Source organism: Carassius gibelio, chromosome A1 (assembly GCF_023724105.1).
Source record: "Carassius gibelio isolate Cgi1373 ecotype wild population from Czech Republic chromosome A1, carGib1.2-hapl.c, whole genome shotgun sequence".
NCBI classification, from domain to species: domain Eukaryota; kingdom Metazoa; phylum Chordata; class Actinopteri; order Cypriniformes; family Cyprinidae; genus Carassius; species Carassius gibelio.
In genome coordinates this window covers 8,568,219-8,588,387 of record NC_068371.1, presented here as the reverse complement: position 1 = coordinate 8,588,387, position 20,169 = coordinate 8,568,219, and the positions used below count along the sequence as shown (strand labels likewise).

At 38.9% G+C, this 20,169-nt stretch overlaps 1 protein-coding gene across 1 annotated transcript in view; it reads right to left on the bottom strand.

Annotated features, from left to right (window-relative positions):
* LOC127979120 (short transient receptor potential channel 5-like) overlaps positions 1-20,169 on the bottom strand; it is a 76,556-nt gene that overhangs the window by 29,792 nt on the left and 26,595 nt on the right. Inside the window, exon 3 of the mRNA XM_052584338.1 lies at positions 15,421-15,942. Within this exon, the coding sequence (XP_052440298.1) occupies positions 15,421-15,942 (522 nt within the window). The remainder of the gene's footprint in view (positions 1-15,420; positions 15,943-20,169) is intronic.

Genomic DNA, 20,169 nt, shown 5'->3' with positions numbered 1-20,169 from the left:
TGGACACATGGTTTAATGGAACGTTTTACATTTATATTTTACTTTTTATTAAGGCTGTGCATTTTTATGTCTTATATTGTCATGATCCCAATATAACAAAACGTGTTCTCTTAAGACACTTATCTTATCTTACAACTGATGTTCAATACTGATATGCTGCAGGCATACACTACTGTTCAAATGGTTTTGGGTCAGTCAGGGTTTTTGTTCAGCAAGGATGCATTAAATTGATTAGGAGTGACAAGAAAGACAGTTATAATTGATGAATGTATTGTTTGAACGTGTTGTTTTTAATATACACAAAGAGCCCCTAGAGACCAAAGAGACCAAGATTATTAAGTAAACAAACACAGCACATAGCAGAAACACATGCTAAAATAAATATGTTTGCAGACTGATTAACTTCCTACACACATGCGTTTCCATGTTTTATGGGGACTCACTATAGGTATAATGGTTTTTATTTTGTATAAACTTTATTTTATATCCCCTTACCCTAACCCTGACCCTTAACCTACACAAAACAAACAAACAAAAAAAAACTTAATTCTGTATGATTTATAAGCTTGCTTCCTCATAAAGATCAAAACAAGGTCAAAATCTCCAGGTATTACTATTTATGTAGGGACATTTCCCCATAACGTAAGGAATACCATTCAAACACAAGCACACGCACAGAATAAAGAGAAGAATACATAGATTTGTAATTTTCTTAGCTATAGCGACAGTCCTACTGTGCCATATATAGTAAGCAGTAAAACGTCTCGGCTATGTATGTACCCCTTGTTCTCTGAAGGAGGGAACAGAGACATCACGTCGAGAGTGATCGACTGAAAGGGAATCCAATTTACTAACATTGCCTACTCTAGTATATAAGCACAAGCACAGAGTACTGCAGTGGGTGGAAGCTAGTAGCTACAGCATTGGTATTAACAAATACATACTGTAAACCAAGATAACAGTTTGTGTAATGGGATGCTACAGAGAAATCTTTGTCTTAACTTCAATGTTGTTGAGAGCAATCTGCTTGTCACAGAGACACTGGAGTGCTGTTTAATTGATTCAGGCCCTGCTATTCTTACCGAGTGAGATGAATAAATGACAAGGAAAGGCTAGGCAGGGTATTGTGTAGAAGCCGACGGGCAGCGGACTGAAACTCCAGTTCACACTCAAGCTGCCAAAGATAATCTCTCTCTTTTTTTTGTGGCTGGAATAAGCTTTCTGTCTCTCAGCTTCCTGTTACCTCCTTCCTCTGCTTTGTCCTTCCTGCTTAGTCCAATTTACAGTCCATATTAATGTTTTACGAAGCTATGAGTGAGCAAAACAGCACATATGTATTTTTTTATATGTACTTTATAAGTAAGATAAATGTGCACAGGAAGCTTGTTCTATTAAATGATAAAACATGATTGCAGTGTCAGGAGTAAGTAATGCATGACAGGCAGTATACAGAGGTAGAAAGCCAATGTCAGAATCCAGTGTCCTTAATATCCTGTCTACTGAGAGACCTTCATCTGCTTGGTTTTCATAGACACATCCTATGCAACTCCTGATTTCCAACAATCCCCCATGCAACTCAGCAGTTGGTGGAGTGGTTGAAATACAGTAACTAAACTCATTCTTGAAAAAGCACTGAAATTACTGTTATTTATTTAGATGTAAAACTTTTTTTTATGTGGAAAAGGCTAAAACTATAAAATGTATAATTTATAAATGTTAAAAAAAATAAAAACTAAAAATCAAATTAAAAACTGTTAAATCAAAATAAACTTGAAATACAATAAAAATAATGTAAAAAGCTTGAAAGAAAATCTGAAATTTTGTCTTGGCAACTAACTGAAAGTAATAAGTTGTACTACAATTGTACTACAAGAAGTACTACAATTACACTGAAAAAATATATATATATATATATATATATATATATATATATATATATATATATATATATATATATATATATATATATAATTTTCACTCAAGCTAAACAGAAATATTGAAATAAAAACACATAAAAATGGCAAAGCACATAACACTAAATTACTATTACTAAAATTGCTATAAAAAAAAAAAAAATATATATATATATATATATATATATATATATATATATATATATATATATATATATATATATATATATATATATATATATATTGAAATAACACTATCCACTTAGCTCAAACATCTGCTCAAATATCTCTATTATACTACCAATATATGAGCCAAAAAGTAAAGCAAACAATTTTGCGCAGCTTATCTTTGATTCCTTTAACAAAATAAGTCTTCAAAGCAGAGAAGTATTGATTGACTTTACACACAAAGTCCAAAACAGCAGAACGGAGCAGCAGAGTGCTAGAGAGAAAGAATAAACCTCTTTCTCTCTCCTCCCTCGCTCCATCAGAACAAAAGAAGCCATTGCTGCTCAGATGGCCGGGAGCGATCCAACCTGCCGACCAGGCAGAGTGAGAAATTGATTTGTGTTGTATTATTCAGCAACAATTTGTTCTCGGTCAGATCTACTTTCACTGTCTTTTCTATCTATCTCTCGTCCTTTCGCCATTATCCAACAGTCTGTGTGTTTGACTTGGACCAGTAAGAAAGAGTGAACAGAGGGAGCGTACTCTAATCCCAGGGTGCCGTCAGTGAGCCTTTTGCTCTTGATACTGGATTACCCCTTTTGCTTAGCCCTTTGGATATTGTTCGCTCACTGAAGACCCACAACCCACAATATTAAATAAAAATGTATAGAAAAGAATAACCTCTTTTACACATATTTATGTGTAGTTTAAGCATATTGTGAAGCCATGTTCGGCCGGAATGACGAGACAAAAACATAAAACCCATTATAAACGTGATATAAACATGATTACTAGTCGTGTTTTCTTTTGGAGGGCAAAAACAAAGTGTTTTCGCTTTCTTAATGAAATAACACCACACCGCGGCCTTGAGCGAAGGCTGGAGGCCTAGAGTGAGAAGAGGCAGGTGGCTTGAGAATGGGGCAGCAGGCGGATTCTATGAAGGTGCGTAATTTGGTTTTGCAGAAACTACAGTGACGACCCCGGGCTGGATCGCACTTCATCCACAGTGAAAGCCTATTCCGTGATCCACAGTGCAAAGTTGATGTATTTCCTCAGCGACCAGCACGGTTCAGCTTCAGGCATGATGAAGTGAATATCATTCTCTTTTGGAAGGCCAAACAAAGTAGTTCCTCTTCAGGAACTTGAACTGCGTCGAACACTTCGGGGAACGCCTTTGGCGAGACCGACTCTGAATATCGTGGGCAATCTGTCCAATGGAAGGGCGTGACGTCACGGGCGGGGTGACGTAGCGACCAGGAAGCTATAAAGACACGTGCCGCGCTACTGGCTTTAGCTTTGCATCTTTCAGCAAGTGCTCTGTGTGCGCATGTCAAAAAGTCTGTCCTGTTAGTCTTATTTATTGTAGTCTGTCTTTAAAATAAGAGCAGCTCAATATGCCTAAGAGTTACGCTAAGACTAAGCATGTGAGGGGCGATTCCAAAACACGTTATAGATTGTGTGTTCCTCCCTGCCCTCGCTACATTACGAGCAGGGATACACACAGTCTATGCATGGTTTACCTGGGATCAAAGCACGCTGAGTCAGCTTTTGAGGGGGCCAACTGTCCGCATTGTGAACGCTTGCCGGAGGGCTCTCTTCGAGGAGGGAGCCTTCACCAATGTTCCCCACGGTGCTGGCCCCGCTTTTGCCGAGGCAGAGCGGCAGCTACACTCATGGGGTTCGCAGGTGGATCTGCCAGATCCGGCGGCCAAACCCTGGGTTAGGAAGCATGCTTTGCTTTTTTTTCCCCCCTGGTTGAAGGATCAACTCTTCACCTCTCTTCCTCTGAGGAAGTTGATGTGGAGACTCTTAGTGTGGATTCGCCACCCCTATCACCCCAATATGAGGAGCTGTTGGAAGTGGTTACTTGTGCAGTAGATAGATTAAAAATCAACTGGCCTGACGAGAAACATTCTAAGCCCCAGAAAATCAAGCTACAGTAGATGAACGCTTTCTGCGGCTGAAACAACCACCTCCATGCCGGAGTCTTACTTTCTTTCCCGATCTCTATGATGAAATCGCGAGATCGTGGAACCATCCTTATTCTACCTGCCTCTTCGGCCCTGAATCACTATATTATGGCAACATGATGGGGCTGGGAGAGTGGGGTTATAGAGCGATGCCACGGGTCGAACAGATGCTCGCGGGCTATCTGTCTCTCGGTTCGGCATCATCTCTAAAGGCTCCGGCATGCCCACTAAGCCGCTTAAAACAACACCTACGCTGGGTGGCAAGGGTTATGTGGCAGCAGGTCAGGCTGGGGCTTGTCTTCATACTATGGCAGTCCTACAGGCATATCAAGCAGACCAGCTGGGAGATATCGACAAGGGGGATCATCAAGTCCGATGATATCGAAGAGCTTAGACGGACCGCTGATCTCTCCCTCTGCGCCACTAAAGAGATCGCTCGCGCTATTGGGTGGTCTATGGCAGCCTTAGTGGCCACGGAGAGGCATTTGTGGCTGACCCTGTCAAAAATAAGAGAACGAGACAGGGTCTGCCTCCTGGACGCCCCACTTCAGCCTGCTGGCCTGTTTAATGACACATTCAATACTGTTGTCGACAGGTTCCAGGAGGCACGCAAACAGGCGGTGGCATTCCAGAGTTTCCTCCCTTGTCGCTCTCGTGGTGCATCTGGGTGGGAGATGTCCACGCCACATACCAGCTCCTCATATCGAGAGGCGCAGAAGCAGAGTGTTGCTGCTCATGCTCCCCTACGCCAGGACCAAGGGACTCAGTGACACTCTGAGTCTGGGACTTCAGGCAATCATAGAGGCCGGGAAGTCCTCGACAAAGAAATCCTGACACCAGAGGCTCAGGGATACAGAGGGTAGCCCCTACTGGGGTAGAGCACAGTCCACCTCAGTATATGGTGCCCTTCTCACGTCAGTGCCCTCGGGAGGTTGGTCTGCCAGCTCTGCCAGATTTTCAAGGCACAGCGGCTTCCAGCGAGCGCGGTTCTCAGTTAAAGACACAAGAAAGGGAATCCGGGTTTTACAGCTGGTATTTCATTGTTCCAAACAAGGATGGGGGGTTACATCCGATCTTAGACTTACGTCAGTTGAACCGCTCAGTTATGGCACTGAAGTTCAAAATGCTCACCATAAAGCATTTTGTAGCTCAGGCCTGCTGGCCTGTTTAATGACACATTCAATACTGTTGTCGACAGGTTCTAGGAGGCACGCAAACAGGCGGTGGCATTCCAGAGTTTCCTCCCTTGTCGCTCTCGTGGTGCATCTGGGTGGGAGATGTCCACGCCACATACCAGCTCCTCATATCGAGAGGCGCAGAAGCAGAGTGTTGCTGCTCATGCTCCCCTACGCCAGGACCAAGGGACTCAGTGACACTCTGAGTCTGGTTACTTCAGGCAATCATAGAGGCCGGGAAGTCCTCGACAAAGAAATCCTGACACCAGAGGCTCAGGGATACAGAGGGTAGCCCCTACTGGGGTAGAGCACAGTCCACCTCAGTATATGGTGCCCTTCTCACGTCAGTGCCCTCGGGAGGTTGGTCTGCCAGCTCTGCCAGATTTTCAAGGCACAGCGGCTTCCAGCGAGCGCGGTTCTCAGTTAAAGACACAAGAAAGGGAATCTGGGTTTTACAGCTGGTATTTCATTGTTCCAAACAAGGATGGGGGGTTACATCCGATCTTAGACTTACGTCAGTTGAACCGCTCAGTTATGGCACTGAAGTTCAAAATGCTCACCATAAAGCATTTTGTAGCTCAAGTCAGATCCGATGACTGGTTTGTCACAATAGTTCACAAAGATGCATACTTCCACATAGGTTCGCTTTCAGGGGCAAAGTTTACCAATATTGAGTACTTCCCTTCGGCCTTGCACTCTCACCTTGCATGTTCACAAAATGTGTAGATGCGGCTATGGTTCCCCTCCGTATTCAGGGCATCCACATTCTGAATTATTTCGACGATTGGTTGATTTTAGCTCAATCAGAGCACATGGCAGTTCGACATCGAGATGTCGTTCTTGCACACACGGGGGAGCTGGTTTGAGACTAAACGTCAAGATGCGTCCCTCACCGGTTGGGGTGCGGTCATGAGTGGCCACCCTGTCCGCGGTGTGTGGAGGGGTCGCCATCTGACATGGCATATCAATTGTCTAGAGATGCTAGCGGTGTATCGAGCATTAAAACATTTCCTCCCAGACCTGAGAGGTGTTGGTGCGCACCGACATCACATCGGTGGTCTCTTATATCAATCACCCGGGGGGTCTGCATTTGCGCCCCTTGTACAAGTTGGAACACCAGGTCCTTCTGTGGTCCCAGGGCAAACTCCTGGGAGATTGTATATTCCTTGGAGATTGAATGTGGGTGCAGACATACTGGGGCCGATGTTGTTGTTGAGACCCTCCTCCAATTTAGAGCTCCCTCTACGAAGAAACTGTACGCCCTGAGTGAAGTGACATACGGCCAAGTATGGTGACCCATACTCAGAATTTGTGCTCTACTTTTGACCCATCCAAAGTGCACACACACAGCAGTGAATATACACGCACACTGTGAACACACACCCAGAGCAGTGGGCAGCCATTTATGCTGCGGCGCCCGGGGAGCTGATGGGGGTTCAGTGCCTTGCTCAAGGGCACCTAAGTCGTGGTATTGAAGGTGGAGAGAGCACTGTACATGCAATCCCCCCACCTACAATTCCTGCCGGCCCGAGACTCGAACTCACAACCCTTTGATTGACTCTCTAACCATTATGCCACGACCTCCCTCTGCACCATGAGGTGGAAACTCAGAAATCGCCAGCTTGACCCTGTTAATTGCCCAGTTGGTACAGTTCTGGAGTTTTTCCAAGCTAGGCTCTCTCGGGTTAACTCACTCCACCTTAAAGGTGTACATGGTGGCCATTGCTGCTTTCCATGTCCCTTTTAATGATCAGTCAGTGGGTAGACACCCCCTAGTTACACGTTTCCTCTGCGGTGCGCTGAGGCTGAGGCCTCCAGGATGGTCCCGTGTTCCCCTCTGGGACTTGGCTGTCGTTTTAAAGGCTCTTTGTAAAGCTCCATTTGAGCCAATACATGATGTCTCAGATAGACATCTGACCCTCAAGCCTGCCCTGTTACTGGCTATCACCTCTCTAAAGAGACTTGGAGATCTTCAGGCCCTCTCAGTGGCCCCTACCTACCTAGACTTTGTCCCTGGTATGGCCAAAGCATTTTTATACCCTTGAGCAGGTTATGTTCCTAAAGCTCCCTCTGTCACGTCACAACCTATAGTACTGCAGGCCTTCTGCCCTCCTCCCTTTCGGGAGCCAGACCAGGAAAAGCTATGTTGTATGTGTCCAGTTCGAGCGCTTGATGCATATGTCCACAGAGCTGCCCTGTGGAGAAAATCAGACCAATTGCTTGTTTGCTACGGTCCCCCTAAAAAAGGGTTTTACTGCCTAAGTAGAACTTAAGTCGTTGGATAGTCGAGGCTATCAATATATCCTATGAGTCCACTGGTATCCCCCCTCCTTTGGTAGTCAAGGCTCACTCTACTCTGGGTTTGGCGGCCTCTAAGGCGTTCTCAGCAGGTGTGTCCCTCTTGGACATCTGCAATGCTGTGGCATGGTCCACTCCCTCCACTTTTGTCAGATTTTAGAATCTAGCTATCTAGCCTCTCCTGGCTCTTCTGTTCTCTTGCCTTAGCAGTGCTCTTTGGATACACATTAGGCAGGGATTTGGAAGTCTGTCAGCATGGGCACATCGTTCCACAAAGCTTTCGATGCAGCTCGAGTTGCTGAAGAGGAACGTCCCAAGGTTATGAATGTAACCCTAGTTCCTCGAAAGAACAAGATGCTGCATCACATCGCTATACTTCCGCTTGCTTCCCAACTCGAAGCTGAAGCCAGCTGCACGGCACGTGCCTTTATATCTACCTGGTCGCTACATCACCCCGCCCATGACGTCACGCCCTTCCATTGGACAGATTGCACACAATATTCAGAGTTGGTCTCGCCACATGTATTCCCCAAAGCGTTCGACGCAGCGTCTCATTCCTTCGAGGAACTAGGGTTACATCCGTAACCTTGGGACATTCCGCTTTCACAGTGAAACCCACAGCATTTATACGACATGGTGGTGGCGGAAAAAAAAAACAATACTACAACGAGAATAAAAGGTAAGCCTTCCTTCATTGCATGAACATTTGGGCAGCGTTATGCAAATCTTCTGAAATCCTACTGATGTAGATAAATGGGGGCGTGGGATCTTTTCACACATGAAATTCCAGAGAGACCGCATGCTTAAATAGTTTTTCACTCTGTTTTTGTCTAAAAAAAATGGTGCTAGCAATGCTCTTTATTTATTATGTGTAAAGTATTGGTAGATGATTTAAAAGTTTGCTGAAACTATTAGCAATAAGTGCTTTGAAGTCACTGGTGCACAACGGGTGTCTTACAATCTAAATTTGTTAACATTATATCAAATAATGATGTCTAACATTATGTTTATTACACAGGAAATTAACCAATAAGAAGATGGACCATTTTCTATGTTCACCATTCAGGTAAGCACTGCAGTAAAAATTACACTGAATCATTAATTCATACCAAATCAAGCATTCTTTAGTTTATATTTAAGCATTATTTTAGTCTTTTATGAGGAAAAAGACTCTCTACCATTTCAGTCCCACACGACCAGGAAGGTACCTGATATCAGCGCACAGCTATTTCTTTTGTCTGTTTTCTTAATTGCAGAATATTTATCATGTGCATCCAGTCCTTCGTGCTGTCTTTGCTGTAAACTGGTTTAAAGGGACAGAAGTGAGAGACTAATTTACCCTCATTTGATAAAACTGTTTTGAAAAAAATTATTTTACATTTAGAAATTTCTAGAATATCTGTTTCGGGTTTTTTGTTAGTGTAAAAACTTTTCCAAAATAAAAAAGTAAGTAAGTGAAATTTTCACTTATTTTTCACAAAATCTTGAAGTGTTCTTGTAGCTCAGTGGTAGAACATTGCACTAGCAAGTGCAAGGTTGGGGGGTTCGATTCCCCGGGAACACATGATAGGTGAAAATTGTTAGCCTGAATGCACTGTAAGTTGCTTTGGATTAAAGTGTCTGCTAAATGCATTAATTTAATATTATTTAATTAAATTTTACTCAATAAAATGTACTTATTATTATTTTTTATTTTTTTACTTAACTTAGTTAAGTAGATTTACTTAATTTCCAAATGTGTTAAATTTACTTGAAAAATGCTTGTGCAAAAACTTGCCAAATAAAAATTAAGTAAATTTACTTATTACTTTTTTCAGTGTGGGTTAACTTCTGTAGGAAGGAGAAAGATCTTCACATAGTGATTTCTTGCATGTGTCTTATTTAGTTTTTGTCTCAAACAGCTAGCCCTTCACTGCAGACAAACTGAAGGCTAAATCCTCAATTTGAGTCTTTCTTTACATGGATCTCATCATTTTTGGACAGAATTTAGGATATGTAAGTAAAAAAAAAAAAAAGTAATACATTTCAATTGAAATGTAGTTATTGGAAAGCTGTTGCTTAAAATATATATATTCTTACAGTAAAAAAAGGTTTTAAAATGTAGGTTAAAAATAAATTGACACTAATGTGTAATTGTCTCCTCTCTCTCTGTCTTGATATAGTGTTGCAACCTGGGATCTCCACTGAAGGACTCAGTACATTTGTGTTTGTGGACACGCATACAGACCAGGGAAAATTCTGAAGTTGTCAGTCAAGTTCTGAGTCCAGTCTTCGGAGTAGTTAATTTATTCCCGAAGGTGGACAGAAACACTGTGTTGGCTTTTAAAAGGCTATTTTGATAATGAAATGTACTCATATGCTGTGGAAAAGTGCAGACATTGATAATGATAAAATGTTTTTAAAGCATCAAAGATAATTCTTTTAAAATACTTTTGGCCACCAGTGTACATCAATCCAGCCAAGTTTGGGAAAAAAAATGATTATGAAGATGGGGTTATGTGTTATCTAATGAGATGAAAAGACCTGTTTTGTCCTGTGTAGGTCACTTCCTTTTTGACTGCTTAAAATTGCACATATATTCTGCAGTTCTATGAATGCACTGTACTGCAGTTGTTGGTATTTCATCAAAATCAATATTTTGTTCAACATTTTGTTTAGAATTTTTAATGTATGTTTTTTAACAAAGTATGTAGAGAGGGAAAACCCATGATGTGTTGAATAATACATGTTTGTGCACACCTTTCTGACACATTTACTGTTAAAATCATCAACACAAAGAATGAGTAAAAATTAACACAAAAAAACTTTGTCCCAGAACTTTAGTACTAATTTGTTAAAATTTAACACGTTGTGTCATTTTTAACACATCTTTTCTAAGATTAAAGCAAGAAACAAAAAAGTAATGATTAATCAAGACAGGTGAAAACTAATGAACTAATCAGGGAACACAGGAAAACTAGGACACCAGCCTAGTTTTGGGAAACAGAAACAGAAACTAGACATGATAGCAATATTCTCTAAAACAATATGAAATGTCCATTTTTGTTTTATGGTGAATTCAAAACACTGAAACGCTCAACAACTTTTAAGTCCTCTTTAATAACACTGGGCCAAAGCCCACTTCTAAACAGTTCTAACAGCAGCAGTTGTATCTATTGATGCACATGAATACAGTGTTCAGCAGTTCAGATGTGAGGCAGGTTAAGGAGATTGAAGCACAGCGGTTATTGAGCAAAAAGCTGCTCAGAGTATATGGGGTATGTATTCCTTATCGATTCAAAAAGCGAGCATGCAAGATGTGGGGAGGGGAATGCTGACTACCCTGATGTTCCTCTGCAGTAAATCAACTTTCCAAAATTACAGAAAACAAGAGATGATGGAAGGACAACAGGTGAGGGGGAGAGGCACAAGAGAAGGAAAGGACGAGAAGGAAGAGTAATTAGAAGATGGATAGGAGGGGCCTGTAGCATCTGTTATCTAAATCAATTTTTGCCAGTTCAATCATCTATCAGTCTGTTTGCTTAGAAACGTAAAAGTGCACCTTTCCACAAAAAGCTACACTATTCGAGGTACTGTATTATTCATGTTCATAGTACAAACAAAGTCACAAACCAAAGATTTATACTTAATGGGTTAGTTCATCAAAAAATGAAAATGATGTCATTAATAACTCACCCTCATGTCGTTTCAAACCAGTAATACCTCCGTTCATCTTCGGGACACAGTTTAAGATATTTTAGATTTATTCCGAGAGCTCTCAGTCCCTCCATTGAAAGTGTGTGTACAGTATACTGTCCATGTCCAGAAAGGTAATAAAAACACCATCAAAGTAGTCCATGTGACATCAGAGGGTCAGTTGGAATATTTTGAAGCATCGAAAATACATTTTGGTACAAAAATAGCAAAAATTACGACTTTATTCAGCATTGTCTTCTCTTCCGTGTCTGTTGTGAGCGAGTTCAAAACACAACAGTTCAATGATATCCGGTTCGCGAAGGAATCATTTGATGTAACCGGATCTTCTTGAACCAGTTCACCAAATCGAACTGAATCGTTTGAAACAGTTCACGTCATAACAGAGATCATAACATTAGCACAGAATCAGTTCAGAATCAACCACCAAAAGAATCAGTTCGGTTCAGACGCGCTCTGTTTCAGTCTGCTTCACGCTGAATCATGCATGGGCAGTATCATCAGCTCCTCGGTTCTCGAATCGGACGAGTCCAACAGAAACGGTTCTCGGATCAGTGTACTGGTGATCCGAAAACTGATGCAACCGTTCTTGACTCAAGAGCGAAAAACGCTCCGGCAGTGGGCATCTAGGTTCGTTATCTGGGTTATCATTTAACTATCAGTTTTTATTTGACTATCGGTTTCTATTTGAGGAATTACGGTAGATGAAAGAAATTAAAAAAAAATGAAAATTAAAAATGTTGCCTTGGAAAGTAACTGAAATAACGTGTATAAGTTGAAATATTAAACTTAAACTGAAATAAAAATAGAATAAATCATATAGAAACATTAAAAATATTTTTAAATAAAAAAATATTTAATCATTTTAAAAATAAAAAATAAATATAAAAAAACAATACTTGGCTACTTCATTTAAATAAGTTGAACTAATTCACAAAAATTTGAAATTCCTTAAAAATAAATACAAATGAATATAAGTATTACAAACGACAAAAAATGACAAAAGCAAATAACAAAATGACAACTTGAATTTAAATTAAAACCCAATATTTATATATTAGATTTTTAAAATTGATTTAGGTGAAAGTGTGTAAGTCAAGGAAAGTAACTCAAGGTGATTTCCCATTCACCATCAAAATGTTTTATCCTTGTTTTGGAGAGATGGCTGATAGTTTTCACATTATTTGATTGAAAACCTTTATAACTTTTTAATATAAGTATTAGATTAAACTTGCATGTTTCTTTTTATGGCTTTAGTCCCATTTTAACCCATATGTTGGTTTGTTTACTGAATAAACACATTGCAACACTATTTTTCAAAAGCTTGTAGTTAATAAGGTATATATATATATAAAACTGTTTAAGAATCAGCAATACTAATTATATATTTTAGATGAAAAATCCACAAACCAAGAACTGGTATGAACCAGTATGGTCCCGTTTGAAGACAGCTTTAAGCAACACAAAGGCTATTTCTGAGACCTCTAAACATTTAATGAAATCCATAAGCTGCATTATCTGTCACTAGAATACCCCTGAGTAATGTTTCAAGCAAGCCTGTGTGGCTTTATTCCAAATGTATTTGATTATCTGCACTCTCCTTGCCCTTTCAACCCAGCTTGTATTGCACCATCATATTCTGACTCATTTAATTCTCATATTAAAATGAAGAAAAATTACTGCATGAAATCTTGAGTATAATGCTGGTAACCTTTTCTTAATATTAAATCTTAGTGTATAAATCTTTAATCACTACAAATATAATGGCACACTAAATGGGCTCATAATAGTAGTCATCTCTCTTTTTCAGTTGTATAGCATCGCTTGGCTCAGAGCCCCACATCTGTTTAGACCATTTTCCCTGTGTGTGTGTGTGTGTGTATGTATGCGTAAAGCATTGTGATCAATATTCAAAGCAGCATTTTAGAGCTAATTGGAGCAGCAGTCTCGCAGGTCAGGGCCAGTATCACATCTGACTGACAGGATGAGAAATGAGACATATTGACACCAGACTCTCAAATCCTCAGTTTGCAGCATGTTTCAGTTCTGCAACAAGACAGTTTGGGTTTCAGAATGAAAAAGATCACTGAAATCTCCCTGGAAAGCCAAAGACAACTTTAACATTTATTTACTGTACATGGAATTATGTAAATCAAAAGTAACTCAAGGTGGTTTCCCTTGCACCATCAGAATGTTCTTATCCTTGTTTTGGAGGAATGGCCGATACTTTTCACATTATTTGACTGAAAACCTTTAAAACCTTTAATATAGCTATTAGACTAACATTGCATGTTTCTTTTTGACTTTAGTCCCATTGTAACCACTATGCGGGTTTGTTTACTGAATAATGTACATGTTGCAACTTGTACACTATCATTCAAAAGTTTGGGGTTAGATTTTTTTTTTTTTGAGTCTTTTTGTGAGTCTCTTATGCTCACAAAAGCTGCATTAATTTTTATCAAAAATACAGCTTAAACAGTAATATTGTGAAATATTCTACCAAATTCAAATAATCGCTTTGTATTTTAATGTATTTATAAATATATATTTTATTGCTGTAATGCAAAGAAGAATTTTTAACATCATTACTCCAGTCTTCAGTCACATGATCCTTCAGAAATCATTCTTATATACTGATATGGTGCTCAAGAAACATTGCTTATTATTATCAAAGCTAAAGTTGTACTGATAGATTCTTCTGAATTTATATATATTTAAGGGATTTAAAATGTGTAAATTTCTTTAATGAATAAATCTTAATGACCCAAAACTTTTGAACTATAGAGCTTATTGGTGTCTTAGGTTTTAGGAGCATGTCAAGTAACAGTAATACAGCAAACCAGTCAATACGACAAAATAAACTGAGAATTATCACACTTATTACACACGGAATAGCTAAAATAAATACATATTTGTTTACTGATACTGTTCTGACTTTAAATGATCATATTATGATGACCAGCAGCAGCAAAATAATCAAAGTGTTGAAAGAAATTCAATTCAAATGCTAGATGTAAAATACAGTCTCTAAGCTACTTAAGATTCTCTCAAAAACAGCACTATAATGCTTTCTTTGCTGCATATGTACAGCTACAGAACAAAACCCCCCACCCTGCACCCGCCTGACTCACCAAAATGCTGCAAATATTCTACGACCATGTTTTTTTTCCAAAACATCTGTCTACAGAAGTAGCATTTTAAGGCATCACTGGAGTACTTCCAGTACGAAAGCTGTTCCAGAAGGTTAGGTTTTAAAACCTAATTATGCTGCTTTCTTTTGGCCATATTCTAAGGCAGCATCGTGTATCTTTTTGGAGAATGCATTCCATAATGCACTGCAACAAGTTCAAAGCAAAGATAATCCAGGATGGCAGATGAGGAGAAGAGAAATTTAGATTATACTGTAAATAACTATATACTATATTTCACTCAGTACTTCAGAAGTATCTATAAAAACGGTTCAGTATAAAATAAAAATTGATTACTTAACCTAATATTTCTTTGTGATGTTTTTATGCTTACTAGAATATCATGTCATTTGAAGTCATTTTTAAGTCAAGCCTGAGTTGCAAAGTGCTATTTATTTGAAGCATTGATAGAGTCAAATCATTCCAAGACTATTTGGATGCTAAATCAGAAGCTAGCTGCCTATAAGAAATACACAATGTGGCAGCTCACAAGGTTTTGGAACAGAGCAACTGTCTTTCCTCTGCCTAAAGCTTCTTTCTCACTTTCTCTATCTCCTGTCTTTCTAATCTCATCAAGCCTCTGGTCTTCAGCACACATTGTGTCCCCCTTTGGATCAAAAAGTTCAGAGAGAAAGCTAGAAAGGCACTTTACCAATTGCTTTAGGTAAGAAACAACAAATTCTTAAACATACCAAGGGTCTACAGAATGTAATTAAACTGCATAAAAAAAAGGAAAAAAAAAGTCATTGGATTTCTGCAACACAAATAAATTTCTTCATCAACATCCTCTCTGTACCCTAAACTGAGCATTTTTCGGCAGCTCAAGCTAAGTTTTGGGTTGGTGAGGCAAATCTGATGCATTGATCCTGCATGTTTATACCACAGAAATTACAAATGTATAAAGTACAAGAAGTACTTTTCATGGTGTATTTGTATATTATATGTCCAACATTATACTGAGTAACAGTAGCTGACCAGCAACCAGTTTTCAAGTAGGTACTAGAAGTATCCTCACCTCTTTCTGGTGATATTTAATGGCCAGCTTGAGTTTGGCCAAGTCTCGGCACTCTCGCGGGTCCAACTCCTCGCTCTGGTCATCACGGTGATTGAGGATGGTCTCCAGCTCACGGGAACTACGTGCCTGGTCCAGCAGGTCTTTAGCAAAAAGCTTACACTGCTGAGAAAGCTCCTCATACTCTTGTCGAAACTCGTTCTCCACTTTGCTGAGCTCCTTCAGTTCCCAGCCCAGTCTGAAGGCAGTGAGGATGGGATCTTCACTGGAGAGGGCAATGAGAGAGGGGCTGGCTAGTGCTTTATAGATGTTGAGACGGGACCGAGAGTGACGCAAGCTGTCCACCTCAGAGCTGGACACACACTCCACACAATCACAGCGTATCTGGTGCGGCCGAGGAATGGTGACTTTGCGTTGGACCAAGAGTTTGATGATCTCATAGTTGTTTGTGTGGGCGGCGAGCATGATGGGAGTGATGTCAGGTGTGAACTCTGAAAACTGGGTGTCCATCATTAATGATGGAACCTGAGAAAGAGGGGACAAGAACAAAAGTGTGAAAAACACCTGCGCAAGCTTTTGAGAGTCTGTATGGCAATCCACAAACCCGCACTGCATGTAAACACAAACTACACAGCGGAGCAGCAGAATACAGATGACTTGATGTTTGTGCAGCCAGCTCTCCTCGTAGGAACGAAAAACCACAAATGAGCTCTCTAATATCCCAGCTGTTTGCTGTATCAACCATGAGAAAAATGGAGAACAAATGGAGAGCTTTTCCAGAACTTTGACGTAAAATAATTATAATAGCAAAAAAAAAAAAAAAAAACAGAAATAATATTAATACACTATTGTTTTATTTTGTAATACACAAAACAATTTGACTTTTACTTTTATTGACAACCGCCTTAAAAATAGGTGGTAAAGAGGAAACCACATGAAGAATCAAAGTTCGTCACGGTAAATACTAATGTGTAGAAGAGGCATGGTATAGTACAAAAAAAAACACAAAAGACCAGTATGGTAACACATATGACAATAAAATAATGCAATAAACATTAATTTAACCACATGCAATGTAACATAAGGCCCTAAAGCAGCGGTCCCCAACCTTTGAGCACCAAGGACCGGTTCAATGTCAGACAATATTTTCACGGACTGGGCATTAAGGTGTGAAGCATAAATACAACAAAATAAAATGATACGACTGGCATAAAAACTGTGGTATATTGTAAATATAATAATAAACATGAATCCACTGTGTATTCGTATGCAAATGTATTAGCAGCGCCCTCATAACATCGCGCCAACATAACATGAATAATATGTAATGAGTACATCATGAATACATTTTCCAAACCGTGTTTTTGGCTTATCCTTAATCACTATGGTACACCTATAATAAGTGTTTATATTCTGACTATTTTAGTCTGGTTGGGGTCGGCAACGCTGCAGAGTAGAGCAGTACCTGCGTGACTCGCCATAGATGTAAACAGAGAGAAGTAGCTCTGGCTAAAATATTCTTCCGCCAGACGCGAGCGCCAAAAGTTACCAACTGCAGCTTTAATGTAAGTTATTTATTTTTTCTTGCGCGGCCCGGTACCAAATGCCGCACGGACCGGTACCGGTCTGCGGCCTGGTGGTTGGGGACCACTGCCCTAAAGGACATAAGTGATCAGAAAAAAAACTAAGAATACACATAATTATTTCAATGAAAACCCATCAAATGTGAGCTGTCAGAGAGAGAATTCTGGAAATGCAAATTTATAGTTTTCACCATAAATTAAAAGGCGATTAGTTATTTTTCAAAAAAAAAAAAATTGTAAATTTAACAATATTTTACTGTAAAATTAATGTACATGAAATGTCCCATTAGATCTTTTTTGCTGCATAGACAAAGGGAATTTTCTGTTTACCAAACATTTTTGTATCATAACAGACTTTTACTGCTAACATTACGATTTCACTGGTTGATTAAACGAATAGTTTTCCAACAACTGTAGACAATAACAAGAGGTCAACTGATATCAGTATTTTAGCAGTGATGCATTTAAAGCAAGATGAAAATAACAGATAGACTCAATTTCACAAAGAGTCTGTTTGCTTGCCATTAGTGCGCTGTATTTTTGCATCCAGTCTCTGTCAGTTCAGTGAAAAAAGGACAAAAAAGTCTCCTAAAAACAGCCCCTAAAACAGTTCTGCACAAATTCACCTTTGCATTATGAATGTGTAAAGCTCTTTCTGCTTTCATGATGCGCATAAGTGGTTATGAAGGACCTTATGAAAACTGTAACAGTTTTATGCAATACAAGCTTATAATTAATTCACTTATTTATTAGTTTAATATTATTTATTTATTAGTCATTTCGTTTACTGTCCATATATCCCTACGTGTTCACATCATCACCTCTAATTTATGTTAAAAAATAAAGTTTTTTTTTTTTTTTTTTTTTTGCCATTTCATCCAATCTTATTTTCTCAAACTTGTAAAATAATCCACAAATAATGACACAAATCATGAACTGGTTCTCTATAATGAGTCACTCCTATCACTTTGAATAAGACTCAGCCAATTAATATTATTGAGGTCAAAAATGACTCCCTTACTGAACTGCAAGTCATTTTTGTAATTGATGACACAGTTATAGAATAGAACTGAGAACAGAATAGATACAATAAGAGGGCCAAATAAACAATATCTATACATTTCAGAGGGAGTAGTCAAGAACGGAGCTTTGTATTTGATGTATCCTTCAGGAATGGAAGAACATCATATATATCATGCCGTCCTTGCAGCTGTGTGCCAAAGAGGAAGATGAACCTTGTCAGAAAGATGAACCATAAGCCAGTCAGAGCATTTCCTTTCTTTCACCTCTCCTTCTTTCTGTCTTTCACCTCGTTTGAACCTTTTCTCCCCATTTATCATATCCACACTCAGATGCTTTACCATGGACCATTGTGTAATTCTTCCCTTTTTTATCCTGATTGTTTACGTCTTATTGGGAGTCAAGGGCTGTACTGTAATCACACTTAAAAGCATATTGTATGCATGATACTATTAATTCATTTTCAAGTGCCTGTATATGACCAAAATACTCAACCCTATCATTAAGACAGCCATATCTGCCATGAGAACATTATGGAAATATGATTTGTGGTATACGTCGGTGTTACAAGCCAGCAAGTGAGTAAGTGAGGTTTGCAAACACATTTTATTTTGAGATTTATTTTCAGTCCATTAGTATAACAGTCCTCCCCCAGAACTCCCAAGTGGCTGCAAGGGTTGCTATAGTGATAGCAATGCAAAATAGCCCATGCTCTGTGAACAGGCGCATGGTACACAGGCTAGATTCCAATTTAGGCCCCACGGCACTTCCTGCAACAATCTCACTTGATGTATCTGCACCATCGGAGTTCACTTTAGAAAACCAAATAATGAAGCAAAAGAACAAACCTGGCTACAGGCTTCATTTCCCCTAATGCTTGTTCACTCTAACATCAAAAGTATAGGAAACCCATGCCTGTCTTCTGAACAGTAATCATAAAAGTGTGTATGTCTAATCCAAGAGGGAGCAACAAATCTACCTGGAGCTGCATAAACATCATCATTGCCCTGTCTTAGCTCAGTGAATCTGTAGAATAAAACATTAGTTACAAAAAAAAAAATATTTACTCTAACCCAGGGGCTCCCAGATGTTTTGCAGCTGAACTCCTAAGATGTAAAATATTTACTTGAGATTTTATGTTAGCATTCCAGTGATTTAGCATCACATTCACATGCTCATGGTTCTCTGATGTTGGTTAATGTTCATTGGTCACATTACATCTAATATATAATTTTCTTTAGTGAATGTTTCAGTTTGAATGTTTTTTATTTTTTATTTTAAGATGACATATATGCGACTGCACGTATATAGGGCTTATAATTATGACAATAATTACAAAAATGAAAACATATAAATATATTACTGTTTAAATTACAAATGTCCTGTAAAATATTCATTAAAAAAGATAATTATAAACCTAATAATTGTTTTATTTCACACTTCAAGTTGCAATGCTAATATTCATGTCTTAATTCTAAATGTCAAGTTTTTATTTTGGCGAAATGCTGGTGAAAAGCCAAATTCTATCCACAGAGATGCTGGAAATTATGCAAATGTGTAAATGATCCCAGTGCACATTGTGCACACAGAGATTGGTGAGAAGCAGCATTTAAAGTATTAACTGCAACAGAATATATACTTCTTTGATTTAATAATCACACTTAGATTTAACATGATTTAATTTTAATTAAATTAACTGTGCAGCCACATTTATTTATTTAAATCTTAATTTCAATTTAATTATTAGCTTTTCATCAACTCACAAACTCATTTGAATAACACTGATCTCACCAATAATTATGTTTAAAGTAAATAATACTGTTCACAGTGCATAATAGCGTTCACTTGCAAGCAAGCCGGCATCACTTTGTATTAAAAGGTTCCTATTATGCTTTTTACAAAGTCTTGAATTTGTTTTGGGGGTATACAAGAACAGGCTTTCATACTAGAAAAACAAATTCTTTTTCAAATATTTTACATTATTAAAATACCTCTCTCCCCAGTCTGGCACGAACGGCTCGAATAGTTCCTGTATAAAATGAAGGCCCGCCTTCTGGAATTCGATATGTGCTGTGATTGGTTAGCTTGTCCAGTGTGTGTTGTGACTGACAGCAATCAGCGCCTGGTCGGGAAATGTCCTGCCTCTTAC